The sequence below is a fragment of the Glycine max genome, chromosome 8, assembly GCF_000004515.6.
Source record: "Glycine max cultivar Williams 82 chromosome 8, Glycine_max_v4.0, whole genome shotgun sequence".
NCBI classification, from domain to species: Eukaryota; Viridiplantae; Streptophyta; class Magnoliopsida; order Fabales; family Fabaceae; genus Glycine; species Glycine max.
This window is the reverse complement of record NC_038244.2, coordinates 46,148,010-46,164,510: the sequence shown is the minus strand read 5'-3', so window position 1 is coordinate 46,164,510 and position 16,501 is coordinate 46,148,010. Positions and strand designations below refer to the sequence as shown.

The 16,501-nt window shown below is 33.7% G+C and overlaps 2 protein-coding genes and 1 long non-coding RNA gene across 3 annotated transcripts; 1 reads left to right on the top strand and 2 right to left on the bottom strand.

Moving 5' to 3' along the window:
* The first annotated feature begins 3,061 nt into the window (after nt 1-3,061).
* LOC100785351 (putative receptor protein kinase ZmPK1) lies at nt 3,062-6,061 on the top strand. Its single transcript, XM_003530828.5, has one exon. It carries the CDS (start codon nt 3,271-3,273, stop codon nt 5,638-5,640), a length of 2,370 nt encoding a protein of 789 aa, XP_003530876.1. The 5' UTR covers nt 3,062-3,270; the 3' UTR covers nt 5,641-6,061.
* Nucleotides 6,062-6,407: 346 nt separating this feature from the next.
* Nucleotides 6,408-6,966, bottom strand: LOC121175214 (uncharacterized). The gene is made up of 2 exons (XR_005892451.1): nt 6,709-6,966; nt 6,408-6,621 (listed from the first exon to the last, which is right to left on the bottom strand). It is a non-coding gene; the product is annotated as an uncharacterized lncRNA (long non-coding RNA).
* Nucleotides 6,967-9,001: 2,035 nt separating this feature from the next.
* On the bottom strand, nt 9,002-11,824 carry LOC100784823 (putative receptor protein kinase ZmPK1). Its single transcript, XM_003530827.5, has one exon. It carries the CDS (start codon nt 11,596-11,598, stop codon nt 9,220-9,222), a length of 2,379 nt encoding a protein of 792 aa, XP_003530875.1. The 5' UTR covers nt 11,599-11,824; the 3' UTR covers nt 9,002-9,219.
* Nucleotides 11,825-16,501: the final 4,677 nt, after the last annotated feature.

The window sequence follows — 16,501 nt, the reverse complement described above, 5'->3', positions numbered from 1 at the left end:
AATAAAAGGATTGATACAATATAAAAAGAAAAAGAAAAACTGTTTAGTATTGCATGACAAAGACCGAGTCAATGAAAATAAAAAAATCTCTTGAAGGTGGGCAACTTGACATATAATATATGCATATAAATATATAGGCATACCGTATACGGCATGTTTTTTTCTACGGTTGTTCATCGGATCGAGTGATTTGATTAATCAAGTTGAATAGACTGATTAAATTGATTTAGGTTAGCTCGATTCATTGAATTCTTACTTTAACTGAAACTAATAAAAACCGATTTGATTTTTTAACTTATTATTTTCTCAATCCAAATCAACCTGATGAGTATATGACCCAATCGCTATATTCTTTGACTTTTTTTTGTTTTTTTTTTAAAACATCTCAAAGCATTTCATTGTCAATCAAAGAGACAATACATGTTGGTACTTGCCGACAAAAGTTGGAACAAGCAGAAAAATAGCAGCCATTGCCAAGACATGAGCTGCCATACTACTGACTTGTCGCCTACCTAACTTGACAACAAAGTTTTCAATATTGCTAGATAAAATTTTCTTGCATTTCTTCAAGATTGCCCCCAACTCAGATACATCTGTTGAAGGCCCAAGGATGACACCCAAGTTTGTTATTAGATTATTAGACTTTGGTACTTAATCATTCTTTTATTTTTGTCTTTTTCCTTCTTCATTCATTTTTACCTTTTTATGATCTTATTTATTATTATTAAGGATGTATTTAATTTGTTAAAAAATAAAACAAACAAAATAATATTGGATAAGTAGTTAAATCATAAGATAATTTGTTGTACTTTATGCTATTTGGTGATCGATGCATAATATAAGTAATTTTGTGTTGTATCTTATTTGATATACTTATGTATTGGACAAAATAATATAAATTTTACTATAAAATCCTATATGCATTATCAGCACCTTAACGGCGCAACAAAAGAGAGGTATCTCCAGGGAGGATGCAGGACCCCTGACGCAGTCGGGCGTAGGGCCTGGCAGCGCGACACCGCCACAGGGTCATGGTGGTAGGGCGACGCGACGCGACTTCACTAGGGTTGACCAAAAGAAAAAAAAAACAATAAGAAAGAGAAAGATGATGATGAGAACATTTGAATAAATTAGCAATGAAAAGAAAAAAATAGTGAGCAAAAAGGGAACATTAGTAGTCCATACGACCCTCATTAGTGGCTAAGGTGTCCACGCCGATGATCAAGGTACAACGTTTGGAGAGGGAGGTTTAAAGAAAAAGGCACACATGAAAAAAGAAAATATGGATAATATTGTATTTTTACTCTTATTAGAAACTAGACAAAAAAATTTAGTGTGATTTAGTGAGTTACAAGTTTTTTGGTATTTGTCCAATTCATCATTCTTTATTTTGTATTGTCCCTCAATCATTTTTTAAATTAAATGTTGGATAAATATTTTTGCATTGTCCAATCTCTTATTTTTTTAGCGAATCAAACGTAAGTTAATTTATTCATATTTATTTTTTGTAATTTTTTAATCTTATTTTGAGTACATAAATTAATATGATATGTAAAGTAATTGATAACTACTATAAAAATAAATCAAATAGAGATAATAGATTATGTATTTCTTATAAAACTATTTACATCGCCAACTAGTCACAATTTATTATATATGTTTATTGATTTTTATGATAATTTATTTAAGAGTAATATCAATTATGATATGTTATTGAATGACAGCATAGAATTGTTTTATATTTGTACCATTCAATTCATAAATATTTAGTCTTTACGGAATAAGAAATATTTTTATATTACATATTATTATGAAATTTAAAATATATAAAATAGAAAATAATTAGAGATAACAGTATGAAAAAAATAACATTTTTTCTATCATAACTAGATTATTTGAATCAAACTAACCTGATCTAGTTGCATTGGTATAATTTAATTTGACATTTTTTTGTTAAAAAAATATAAACTAATCAATCTAATTAAATATGATAAGCTCAAAATAAATTTTATCATAAACTTAATGTACAGCCTAAATGTGGGTTGTGGGTGAAAGGAAGAGATATAAAGAAAGATAAAAATAAAAGAAAACCTTAAATTGATAAATGTAATAAATGATTTTATATAATATAAAGAGAAAGATAGAAAAAATATAAATGAAAATAAAATAGAAGAAAAGCTGAGAGTATATATATATATATTTTGACGGAGAAAACTAAGTATATAAATATAATAAATCAAGTAAGAATTATTTGTTTCACTACAAAATTATCATAATATTACAAGCATGCTGCAAGTTGTAATGTTATTTATTCCCCCAAGGGAAACGATGATTGGTACCAATTTTATTGGACAAAGCATGGTTACCCAATAAAAAAATTGATCAAATAGGATTCATGCTATTTCTTACAAATAGTCTTCTTATCATGTAGCAGTTTTTGACTGTCGACGCCGTTTCCTAAATATAAAATGGTATCTATTATTAATGCATTTTTTAATCAAAATCATTCGACGGATAATTTTTTTTATTTGTATGAAAGACTCATTTCTATTTATCTTTTATTTCTTTATGTTTACTATCACATCAAATATTACATCAATCAACCACCCAAATCATCCAATAAATTACTTCTAATAAAGAATATGTAGTTTATATAATATAGATATATAGAAGGATCCAATCACATCAATACAATTATTATATCATTTAATAATTTTTAATTGAATAATATTTTTTAAAAATTTACCATAAAAGTTATTTTCATATATATCATACATACAAAATTTTATATTAATAAATAAATATTTTTTATCTCATTTATATAAATTAAAATTAATATAATAATATTTTTTAAAATATAATGAAATATGAATAATTTGATTACTTACTTATTAATGTTCAATTTTGATAAAATTTGATACAAATAATTTTGGTAATATATAAATATAATGTAACAGTTAAATTAATACAAATAATATTTTATATTAAATTATTAAATGGGTGTAATATATATATAAAACTTTCTCTCTTTAATTTCTTTTTTTTCTTTTTCTCCCCCTCCCAAAAATTAGATTGGACGTTTACAATTTTTCTTCTTAAAATAGTCTTCTCATCATACAGCAATAGCTCTAAACATACTTAGAATAAAATATGAACAAGTGGGGTTGGCGCCATATCATTTAGCATTATCCTTTTTCTTACATACAAATAGGGGCATCATTCACATTCGCACATAAATCATCCAGAAATTGGTTTGCAAATTGCACGACCATGGCTTTCTCTATCTCACTCTTTTTATTAGTCCTGCTTTTTTCTTTCCAATCTTCTTCATCTTCCCTATTGTCATTGAACAAGGGGTCCTCCCTCTCAGTGGAGAAACACGCAGAAGACGTTATTGTCTCCCCAAATCAAATGTTCTGTGCTGGCTTCTTTCAAGTTGGTGAAAATGCCTTCTCCTTTGCCATATGGTTCAACGACCCTCACACTCACAACAACAACCACACCGTGGTTTGGATGGCAAACCGTGAACAACCCGTTAATGGAAGGCTGTCAAAGCTTTCCCTCTTAAACAGTGGTAACATGGTCTTGGTTGATGCAGGTCAAATCACCAAATGGTCATCAAACACAGCATCACATGCTCCAGTAAAGTTGCATCTCCAAGATGATGGCAATCTTGTGTTACTTGATCTCCAAGGAACCATTTTGTGGCAAAGTTTTGATACCCCAACTGATACTCTCCTTCCCGGTCAATTACTTACCAGACACACACAACTAGTGTCTTCAAGAAGCCAGACTAACCATTCTCCTGGTTTCTATAAGATGCTATTTGATGATGACAACGTTCTTCGTCTTATTTATGATGGTCCTGATGTCTCAAGCACATATTGGCCACCACCATGGCTACTCAGTTGGCAAGCTGGAAGGTTTAATTACAACAGCAGCAGAGTTGCAGTGTTAAATTCTATTGGAAATTTCACTTCATCGGATAATTATGATTTTTCCACGGATGATCATGGCACGGTGATGCCAAGAAGATTAAAACTGGATTCAGATGGAAACGCTCGTGTGTACAGTAGAAATGAGGCTTTAAAGAAATGGCATGTTTCATGGCAATTCATATTTGATACATGCACCATTCATGGGATTTGTGGTGCTAACAGCACTTGCAGTTATGATCCTAAAAGGGGACGGAGATGCTCGTGTTTACCAGGATATAGAGTGAAGAACCATAGTGATTGGTCTTACGGGTGTGAACCCATGTTTGATCTTGCTTGCAGCGGAAATGAGTCTATCTTTTTGGAGATACAGGGCGTTGAGTTATATGGTTATGATCACAAATTTGTCCAAAACAGTACATACATAAACTGTGTGAATTTGTGTTTGCAAGATTGTAACTGCAAAGGGTTTCAGTACAGATATGATGGTAACCAAATATTTAGCTGCTATACAAAGTTACAGTTGTGGAATGGAAGGCGTTCACCAAGTTTTAATGGAACAATTAACTTGAGACTTCCCAACAGCAATAACTTCTCCAAGGAAGAATCTGAGAGTGCAGATGATCATGTTTGTTCTGTGCAGCTTCACAAAGACTATGTCAGAAAAGCAGCAAATCGTTTTGAGAGATTTTCTCTGTGGCTTGCTACTGCAGTTGGAGCTTTAGAAATGATTTGCCTTTTGATGATTTGGGGTTTCTTGATTAGGTCCCAGCAAAAGTCTAGTGCAAATAAACTAGGCTACCATCTTGCAGCAGTGGGAATCAGAAAATATAGTTATTCTGAGTTGAAGAAGGCAACAGAGGGGTTCAGCCAAGAAATTGGAAGGGGTGCGGGAGGGGTTGTGTACAAAGGCATTTTATCAGATCAAAGACATGCTGCAATTAAGAGACTCTATGATGCTAAACAAGGAGAAGGGGAATTCCTTGCTGAGGTGAGCATCATTGGAAGGCTTAACCACATGAACTTGATTGAAATGTGGGGATATTGTGCTGAGGGAAATCATAGGTTGCTGGTGTGTGAGTACATGGGAAATGGTTCTTTGGAAGAAAATCTCTCATCTAACACACTTGATTGGAGTAAGAGATATAACATTGCTCTGGGAGTGGCAAGAGTTCTAGCATATCTGCATGAAGAATGCTTGGAGTGGATTTTGCACTGTGATATAAAGCCCCAAAACATACTTCTTGATGCTAGTTATCAGCCCAAGGTAGCAGATTTTGGCTTGTCCAAGCTACTAAACAGAGATAACCTCCACAGCAATTCAACTGTTTCAATGATCAGAGGAACTCGAGGATATATGGCACCTGAGTGGGTTTACAATTTACCAATCACCTCTAAAGTGGATGTTTACAGCTACGGAATTGTTCTCTTGCAGATGATAACTGGAAAAAGCCCAACAACCGGTGTCCAAAGCATTGATGGAGAAGAATCACATAATGGAAGGCTGGTAACTTGGGTGAGAGAGAAAAGGAGTGCCACATCTTGGCTAGAGCAAATAATGGATCCAGCAATCAAAACAAATTATGATGAACGCAAGATGGACCTTTTGGCCAGAGTGGCTCTGGATTGTGTTGAGGAAAAGAAAGATTCGAGACCCACCATGAGCCAAGTAGTCGAAATGCTTCAAAGCCATGAAACTAATTAATCCGGTGTAATATTAATGGTGCATGAGGTTGTATCATTAATTCTCAAAGATTACTGTCAACATATTAGGCATTTGGATCCTCTCCCGCAGGAACTTCTCTCATGCTCTCTTCAGCAGCAATCTTGTCCAAGTATTATTTATACCAACATTGCACACTGAGGCATTTCTCCAACTACTGAAGTGTTATTGGAAAGGGCCTTACTTACAAGAGTCAGGATGCACATGTAGATAATGCTTAATGTATTGATATTTTCTACCTTTGTAACTGACATGGTGATATAGAGTTATGCATAGGATAAATGTTAGAGCATCGATATACAGAAACATTATATCAGAAGTATTTTTTGAATTGAGTCATAGCATCCATCCAGTTATGCCCATGTACTAAATCCATGTAATACTACACAATTATGCTTCGTAACTCACCACTTCAAGGAGAATGAAGTCTAGGAGCTTAGCTTGTTTATTAAATCATGAAATTTGGTGTCATCCATCTACATTAAATTTCAGGTAAATGATTGTGGAGCCATGCAACAGTGTGAAGCTTGCTGGCAATTCCTTTAAGTAATAAAGTGGCATGGTTCTGCTTATTGTTTAAGAGAGGAGGAGGGGAGGGAGAGGTCTGTGTACACGTGAGTTCGAATCCTTCTCACTAACAAAAGCTAACAAATTAACAACTAACATTGTCCTTTAAAGAAAAGTTTAACATGAGAAGCGATAATTACAAGGATAACAACAAATTAGGAGGATAGTGGATAAAAAGGATATAAATATAACTAACAAAACTGTTGTGGACTTATGGTTCAGGTAGGTGCACATAAGCATATAATTACACTACATCTCCCAGATTATCCAACAAAAATAAATGCAGAAACAATTGAGCAAGAGTTCTGAAGGCAATACAGTAGTTTTAGGTTGGTCATGGCAGTGACACTGGAAGGAATTGGTCCTTTGAAATCAGTTGAGGAAAAACAAAAATCCCTGGAAAAGAAAAAAAACTAAAAAAAATGAATGTAGATGATAATTAACAGCTTATGCAAGGGGAATAAGCACAAGAAAAAAGTTGACTTTACTAAAGAAAAGGTTATAGAGAAGGCCGTTGTAGCAGAGGGGCAAAGTCGAAGGCCTTATAAAGAACACGTACTAATCAGCGCCGTCTTGCCGTCATGGCGATTTTTTTGTTCTTTTTTCTTTTTTGGCAGTGTTCGCTGAGTGCAGGAGGAGTTCGGTAGTTGAGAAGAGGAAGGGTGAACCAGAGAGGTATGCGCCATTAGATTAATTCAATGGCTCAGATTAATTTAATTCTTGTGAACTTTTGGATATAAATGTAAGGTGGTGATTGGTGCAGGAGAGAAGTTCCTCCAAGGTACTTATAGGATACTTCTAAATTATCATGATTCTTATTAGTCTTTGCGATATCATAAATAATTAAATAGGAAGCTATTAAGTAGCTCTAAATTATTATAATTTTTCTAACAAGTCTTAATTCAAGTAATTTTGGTATCAAGTTTAAGTATTCTGAATGAAAAAAATATATATTTAGGAGAAAAAATTCCATTTAAAAATGATTAACTAAAACTTTTAACAAAAAATAATTACAAGCAAAGTCTTCAAATCAAACAATATTATTATTTTATGTTAATCTTTACATATTATCGTTTTATTGGGATAGAAGATACTAGGTCGTTTTAAATATTATGATTCTTTTTTAATTTTTATATAACATTTTTTAGAGGAGTTTCTTATATAATATATAATTAAATATTATCAATTCTAAATTTTGAATGTTATATATAAATATTCATTTGGATTATAGACATATGATAGTTTTTTTTCTTTCTTAGAAGACATGATAGTTGGAACTACCTAATAATTTTTTTGTCACTGTATAAGTTTTGGTGGGCATGCACTATTGACCGATCTTGTGATGAATGGACCAATAAAAAAATAAATTAATGAATAACAGAAAAACGGGCCATTTCATCTAACAATACAACAATTGGGCAATTAATTTTGCATTTGGTTAATTTTCATGAATTTCCTTTATCAATATTTTTGTTGAATTGACCAGCCATTAACATTGAAGGAATTTAATGTGGATTGACTAATCTCTCTAAAACCATTGGATCAATATTCATTGATATTGATCAATCTTGTGATCAATGGCATGGACCAATAGTAGAATACATTTACTAATTAATACAGATCACTATGGTAATCAATCGTCTTGGTTTAACTATAAAGAGAAAGGAAAAAAAAATCTTGAGTGAATAACAATTGTAAAAATAAGCTAAAATATTTCTTTATTCATAATAAATATTTAATTTTTCATGTATTTTTTAATAATTTTTTTCTTTTGCATTGAATCTTTAATGAAACAATAACTTTTTTATCTTTGATATTTTGTTATGATACTTGATAAATTAACAATTTTATTTTAGCTCCTAATAATTTTTGTTCATTTTGTATTAGTCCCTTTGTATAAAAGGATTAATAACAAACAAACAAAATTTATTAAAGATCCAAAATAAGATTTGTTAATTAATTAGGGAAAAAAAAATAAAAAAAGATAAAAAAAAAATAAAATTATAAGTTTAGAGTATAATGGTGATCTCTGACCAGATATCACGATTGCTATTCAGAAGACAGTTCCTATTGCATCAGCTAACAACAGAAGCTGAAGTTGAGGAGGACAGTGCTCAATGACTGATCATCTGAATTGGCTCCAGATTTTGCAATATCCAGTGAGCACAGACATTTGCCTCTCTAAGGACATGCTTAAAAGACAGCTGCCAGGGTCGCACTACTACAAATCACAGTTTTTACGATGGTTATTTCACACATTCGATAATGATTTTCAACTGTCTTTGCAGCCAACATTGTAAAAAGATAGCAATTTTCATAACGATTCAAAACCCTTCTTAGAAGGTCATATTTGATATCGATATGATAGCAAATTGTCTTCGTATATTTAATATTTACTCGATCCAGACATATAATCACAGATTGCATAAATAACAGAATGCAAAAGGATGATAAGCTTGAGTGCCTTCTGTTATTAACTTGATGGCTGATGTTGAATCAGATTCACAAACTAAGTAGCGTAACGATTAGTTAATTTGTTCTGCCATTTGTCCATTGACCAATAGATTAGTCAATATTAATGAATATTGGATTAGTGGTTTTGGCCATTAGTCAATTGACATTAAAATTGCTTTAATTTTATTCAATTCCAACAAAAATATTGATAAAAACTAAAAAGAATTCATTAATATTTGAGCAAATGTAAAATACATTGGTCAATTATTGTTTTGTTAGATGCATTCATCCATCATTTTATCATTCGTACACTGTACCCAAAAAAATTCTATGAATCGTCTTGCTGTGTTATTCATTTGAATTCAGACCATCCTCTTTAGTTTCCTGTTCATACCATACCTTGATAAAATTAGATGTTGGACCCAGAAGTATTATTGGTGTAATCATTTAATTTCATTCTATACATATCATCTAAACTTGATTTAACTTTCGAGTTGTTAAACAATATCATGTATATTGAAAAACATCTATTTAAAGAAATCAACACCTTAAACAATCATGGCTTTGAAGCATTTCTACTACTTGGCTCATGGTGGGTCTCCGATCTTTATTTACCTCAACACAATCCAAAGCCACTCTAGCCAAAAGGTCCATCTTACATTCATCGAAATTTGTTTTAATTGCAGGATCAATGATGTGCTCTAGCCAAGATGCATCACCCCTTTTCTCTCTAACCCATGTTACCAGCCTTCCATTATATGATTCTTCTCCAGCATTGCTATGGACACCAGTTGTTGGGTTTTTCCCAGTTATCATCTCCAATAGAACAATTCCATAGCTGTAAACATCTACTTTGGAGGTGATTGGTGAGTTGTATACCCACTCCGGTGCCATATATCCTCGAGTTCCTCTGATCACTGAAAACCTTAAATTGTTGTTGAGGTTATTTCTGTTTAGTAGCTTGGACAACCCAAAATCTGCTACCTTGGGCTGATAATTAGCATCGAGAAGTATGTTTTGAGGCTTTATATCACAGTGCAGTATCCACTCCAAGCATTCTTCATGCAGATATGCTAAAACTCGTGCCGTTCCAAGAGCAATGCTATATCTCTTACTCCAATCAAGTGTGTTGGATGAGAGATTTTGTGCCAAAGAACCATTCTCCATATACTCATACACCAACAATCTATGCTTTCCCTCAGCACAATATCCCCACATTTCAATCAAGTTCATGTGATTGAGCCTTCCAATGATGCTCACTTCAGCAAGGAATTCCTCTTCTCCTTGTTTGGCTTCATAGAGTCTCTTAATTGCTACATGTCTTTGATCTGATAAAATGCCTTTGTACACAATCCCTTCTGCACCCCTTGAAATCTCTTGGTTGAACCCTTTTGTCGCCTCCTTCAATTCAGAATAACTATATTTTCTGAACCCCATTTCTGCTTGATGGTAGCCTTGTTGATCTGCACCAGACTTTTGGCGCGTCTTAATCAAAAAAACCCAAATTATCAAAAAGCAAACCACTTCTAAAGCTCCAACTGCAGTAGCAAGCCACAGAAAAAATCTCACAAAACGATTTTCTGGCTTTCTAACATACTCTTTGTGAAGCTGCACAGAAAAAACATGACCATATGCACTCACAGATTCTTCCTTAGAGAAGTTATTGTTCTTTGGAAGTCTCAAGTAAATCGTTCCTTCAAATCTGGTGGAACGCCTCCCATTCAGCAACTGTCTCTTTGTAAAGCAAGTAGAATATTCCCCATCATATCTGTACTGGAACCCTTTGCAGTTACAATCTTGCAAACACAAATTCACACAATTCATGTAGGTACTGTTAGGTATATAATTACTGTCATAGCCGTAAAACTCAAAACCTTGCAACTCCAAAAAGGTAGAATCATTTCCGTTGCAAGAAAGATTGAACATGGGTTCACACCCATAAGACCAATCACTATGGTTCTTTACTGTGTGTCCTGGTAGACACGAGCATATCCTTCCTCTTTTAGGATCAAAATTGCAAGTGCTGTTAACACCACAAACCCCATGAACGGTGCAAGTTTCAAATATAAATTGCCATGAAACGTACCATTTCTTTGAAGCCTCATTTCTGCTGTACACGCGAACATTTCCGTCAGAATCTAGTGTTAATCTTCTTGGCATCACCTTGCCATGATCATTTGTGGAAAAACCATAATTGTCCGATGAATTGAAAATTCCAAGAGAATTGAAAACTGCAACTCTGCTGCTGTTGAAACTAAACCTTCCAGCATCCCAACTGAGTAGCCATTGAGGAGGCCAATACGAGCTCGAAACATCAGGGCCATCGTAAATAAGACGAAGAAGGTTGTCATTATCAAAGAGCAGCTTATAGAAACCAGAGGAATGGTTAGTCTTGCTTCTTGAAGACACAAGTTGTGTGTATCTAGTAAGAGGTTGACCCGGAAGGAGAGTATCGGTTGGGGAATCAAAACTTTGCCACAAAATGGTTCCTTGGAGCTCACGTAACACAAGATTACCATCATCTTGGAGATTCAACTCTAGTGGGGCATTCGATGCTGTGTTTGATGACCAAGTGGTGATTTGATCTGCGTCAAGCAAGACGATGCTACCACTGTTTAAGAGAGAAAGCTTTGAGAGCTTTCCATTAACGGGTTGTTCGCGGTTTGCAATCCAAACAACGTTTCTGTTGTTGTGGTTGTTGTTGTGAGTGTGAGGGTCGTTGAACCATATGGCAAAGGAGAAGGCGTTTTCACCAACTTGAAAGAAGCCAGCACAGAACATTTGATTTGGGGAGACAATAGAGTCTTGTGTGTGTTTCTCCACTGAGAGGGAAGACCCCTTGTTCAGTGACGATAGGGAAGATGAACATTGGAAAGAAAGAAGCAAGAGTAGAAAAAAGAGTGACGTTGGGAAATCCATGATCGTGCAATTGCAGTAGAAGCAAAGAATGCTTTAGGTTGAATGTGAAGTGATGCCCGTGCCTGTACGTAAAAAGAGGAAAAGGTTGACAATTGCATATTTTTGTATGGTTGAAAAGAAAAGACACAGAAAACAAATACTATAAGGAAGAGAAATTGGGATATGTGATAGTTGATATAGAAATAGAAATTGAGAGCCAGACTTCATTACCAACAGCATTAGTTAAAGTGGCGCAGTCAATGCTCAAGTTCTTGCTTAATAATGACGCATTTGATCCATTGCATTCTCAAATGACAGCTTATAACATAGAGGCTATATTATAGTGCCATATACCCCTATTATTTTTTTTGTCTTAACTTTGAAGAAAGAAATTTTGATTGATATGGAGTTGACTCAGAAAGTAAGTAAAATTTAACCAAAATAACTTTCAGCCAAGCTCGAATTCGTATACCCCTGCTATTTGGCACCACTTAGCTATATTACAATCCTTACTACCCATAGATAATTATACGGGTAGATAGACTCCCATTAAGTCAAGAGTGTTATAAGGTAGGTGGACTTGGTGATTGAAGGGGGAATAAAGACTATGAGCAAATAAAGACTACAAAAAAATGCAGGAACTCAGATTAATAAAAATTGAAAGATTTGATATTAAACAAAAGAATAACTTAATATAGTCTTGAAAACAAGACAGCCTATGGATTGATATCAGATAGCGAGAAATTGTTTTGCTAAATGAATAAATCAATATCCGGGGACTTTTAGCCTCTAGAAATTTCTTTTTCCATTCATGATCTTTCTTTTTCCTCCATCAGTCAATGTAAGTTCAGTTCAGAATCAAATCCAAATCCAAAATCAAAATGAGCTTAAGTGAAAAACCCTTTCATCATAACAACAGTGTTTATTTTTTAGGCTTAGGGTTTGAGATTATGGATGGGTACATGGTCACTGACTTTGTCATCAATGTAATTTGGATACTATTTAACTAGATCAGTTGTCCTACTTAATTCATGGTTAAAATCTGTTTAACATCCTCATAAAATTGAATATATTCAGATTTAGTTCTTACAAAAATTTTAAAATATTTTTTATTTTTGTAAAATTAAATATATCAAATTTTAACGTGCAATTAATTAGATTCGAATGAATCCAAACCTAAGTGACGATCTTAAGTACGATACAAAGTTAATAATTACATGATACTATTAACTTAGCTATTGTGAGGCAAAGTTAATTATTTTGGAACTTTTCAATAAGCTCATGAAACTTTTAATAATAATATATTTTTCGTTATTAAATTTTTTTAAATTTATGATTTTAGTCTTCAAACTTTTATCCCTGAAATGTTTTAGTTCTTTTTATTTATTTTCAACGTTAAGCGATAACTTACATTTATTTTATTATATTTTTTAACAGCTAAAAATTGTATAAACAATATATTTTTGAAACACTTCCACCCACACCCAAAATTACACCGAAAAAAAAAGCCCATTCATCGTACCTCTTTGACTCTGTTAATCAAAACCCCATTGAGTTGCTCTGTAGTCCCCCGTGTCTCTCTTCTGTCAATTCATAATTGGAACACACAACAAAACTCAATCCCCTTAGCATAGCAGGGCATATTCTACTGGAGATATGCTTTTAGCGTAAAGTATCACTAGGGCGATTAGCAATACTCATCAAGACTGAAACAATCTTTATCTGTTTGGTACTACAAAATATAAATTAACGAGTCTTTTATTTGATTATGCAATCTTACAGACATATATAATACATTCTTGAAAAAAGAAAAAGAAAGAAAAACAACGCAAACAATTAGAAACACTTACCGAGATTAACTACAGATGAGTAGGGGTATGCAAAAATTAATTTGGTAAAAAAATTAAATTGAAGGGGTGTGTAAAAACTAATTCAATAAAAAAAATTAAATTGAAGGGGTGTGTAAAAACTAATTCGATAAAAAAAATTGAATTGTATTAACCGATTTAGTTTTATATTTAAATAGTCAAGATTTAGAAACGGATTTAAAGTTGAACTGGTTTTAAAAAATTGATTTGAATTAAACTAATTTTTAATCAATTTTAAATTAGTCTTAAGAGCCAAATCAATTTTAAAATGATTTTCAAATTAATTTTTAAAATATTTTTAATTAAAAAAATATTTATATAAAAACCAGTTCAGTCAATCGAACTGGATTTATAGAAACAATAATCAAATTAATTTTATAAAATAATGTACTTATTTTATTTTTATTTGAACTAATTTAAAAAAAAATTAATTTTGGTTTGATTACAGTCCGAATCGATTTTTTTAAACACCCTGGACAGAAGCACACCAATCTAAGGGATTAAAACTGTTAAGATTTGACTGTTGGAACTGCCTAACAACTTATAGTAGATAAGATTTTTATGCTATTTTTTAGGAAAAAATAAAAGTCATGTTGACTGATAGGATAAAGCAGTTTTGATCCTATTCTCTAGGCATGATTTGTTAGTGGTGTTATCTTTCTGTTAGTGATGTTATCTTTTTGTTAGCAGTTACTATCTTTTCCATGCTTTTAAATACGTTGCTTCATATCAGAATAAAGTAAGCCTTTGCAGTCTCAATTTCTTTCTTTATGCTCCCTTTTATTGTTTAATATTTCTGCCTACTCTTATTAAAAAAAACAACAACAAATTGGTATCTAGAGCTCTTATCTTTAAGGGATCTGTGAGTTGAGAGAAATCACAATGGAGGGAGAAACATCATACACAGCAGGTTCACCACCAATTTTTTATGGTGAGGAATACGAATTATGGGCTGCAAGGATGACTGCTCATCTTGAAGCTTTGGATCTTTGGGAGGCAGTAGAAGAAAACTATGATGTTCCTGAACTACCTTTAGATCCAACGGTGGCTCAGATGAAGAATCACAGAGAAAGGAAGACCAAAAAGGCTAAGGCTAAAAATTGCCTTTTCTCTGCTGTGTCAAAAATTATTTTTACAAGAATTATGAACTTCAAGTCTGCCAAACAGATTTGGGATTATCTCAGATCAGAATATCAAGGCTGTGAAAGAACCAAAGGCATGCAAGTACTCAACTTGGGCAGAGAATTCGAGATGCAGAGCATGAAAGAGACTGAAACAATTAAAGGCTACGCTGACCGGCTGTTAGGCATAACAAATAGAGTGAGGCTTCTTGGGAAAGACTTTCCTGATGAAAGAATAGTGCAAAAAATCCTGGTCACTATACCCGAGAAGTATGAATCAAAGATATCAGCATTGGAGGAGTCTAAAGACCTGTCAACCATCACCTTGGGAGAACTCATAAATGCTCTACAAGCCCAGGAACAGAGAAGAATGATGAGACAAGAGGAGGTGGTACAAGGTGCGTTTCATACGAAAACACAAAATTCAAGAGGTGGCAAAGACAAGAAGAACAACAAATGGAGGAACGAAAAACCAGAAGGCTCCAACAAGCAGTAAGGTGAGACCTTTCCTCCTTGTCCGCATTGCAAAAAGACAAATCATCCTGAAAGAAAATGTTGGTGGAAACCAGATGTCAAGTGCAGAAAGTGTGGCAATATGGGACATGTAGAGCGAATATGCAAGTCCAAATCAGAGGAAGCAAAGGTTGTTGCGGAGGAACGAGAAGATGAGCAACTCTTTGTTTCAACATGCTTTGCCACAAGCAATAGTTCCAGTGATTCATGGTTAATAGACAGCGGTTGCACAAACCATATGACTAATGACCTGAACCTCTTTAAAAAACTTGACAAAACCATTGTTTCCAAAGTAAAAATTGGAAATGGTGATTTCATCTCAGTCAAGGGAAAAGGGATTGTTGCTATTGAAAGCTTGACAGGTTTGAAATATATCTCTGATGTCTTATATGTGCCTGACATTGATCAAAATCTACTTAGTGTTGCTCAGCTTGTAGAGAAAGGCTTCAAAGTTATATTTGAAGAAAATTGGTGCTTGATCAAAGATGCAAAAGGAAAAGACGTATTCAAGGTGAAAATGAGGGCTAAAAGCTATGCTTTAAATCTAATGGAGGAGAAGCAAATAGCTTTTTCAAGCATGGCCACCAATGTTGAACTATGGCACAAAAGGCTCGGACACTTCCATCTTGCTGGACTTTTATACATGCAAAAATATGCCTTGGTGAAAGGTGTGTCAATGCTTGAAGACAAGTTAGCCGATTGCATGGCTTGCCAATATGGTAAGCTAGTCAGAAAACCATTTCCTCAATCAACTTGGAGAGTAACTCAAAAGCTGCAATTAGTTCAGTCAATGCTTGAAGACAAGTTAGCCGATTGCATGGCTTGCCAATATGGTAAGCTAGTCAGAAAACCATTTCCTCAATCAACTTGGAGAGTAACTCAAAAGCTGCAATTAGTTCACACAGATGTTGGGGGACCTCAGAGAGTATCATCTTTAAATGCATTGGTGGAGAATCAAAGTGATTGCAGGTTGCAAACAATAAGGTCTGACAATGGGAAGGAATACAAAAATGATGTTTTTGATAAATTTTGTAAAGAAGCTGGCATTGAGCACCAACTCACCGTACCTTACACCCCACAACAAAATGGTGTGAGTGAGAGAAAAAATAGAAGTATCATGGAGATGACAAGGTGTATGCTGCATGAAAAGGAGTTGCCAAAGGAGCTATGGGCGGAGGCTGCAAACACTGCAGTATTTTTGCTGAATAGACTACCTACAAGAGTTATGCACAAAAAAACTCCATTTGAAGGCTGGTTTGGTTACAAACCAGATTTACAAAATCTAAAAATCTTTGGTTGTGTTTGTTTCTCTTATGTTCCACAGGTTAAAAGGGACAAACTTGATAAAAAGGTAGAGCCCGGAGTTTTCATTGGATACAGCAACACCTCCAAAGCTTACAGAATTTTCCAACCTCAAAATGG

Excerpts from the sequence above, each read along its gene's own strand:
- LOC100784823 (XM_003530827.5), bottom strand. The coding sequence starts at position 11,598 with ATGGATTTCCCAACGTCACTCTTTTTTCTACTCTTGCTTCTTTCTTTC.
- LOC100785351 (XM_003530828.5), top strand. The coding sequence starts at position 3,271 with ATGGCTTTCTCTATCTCACTCTTTTTATTAGTCCTGCTTTTTTCTTTC.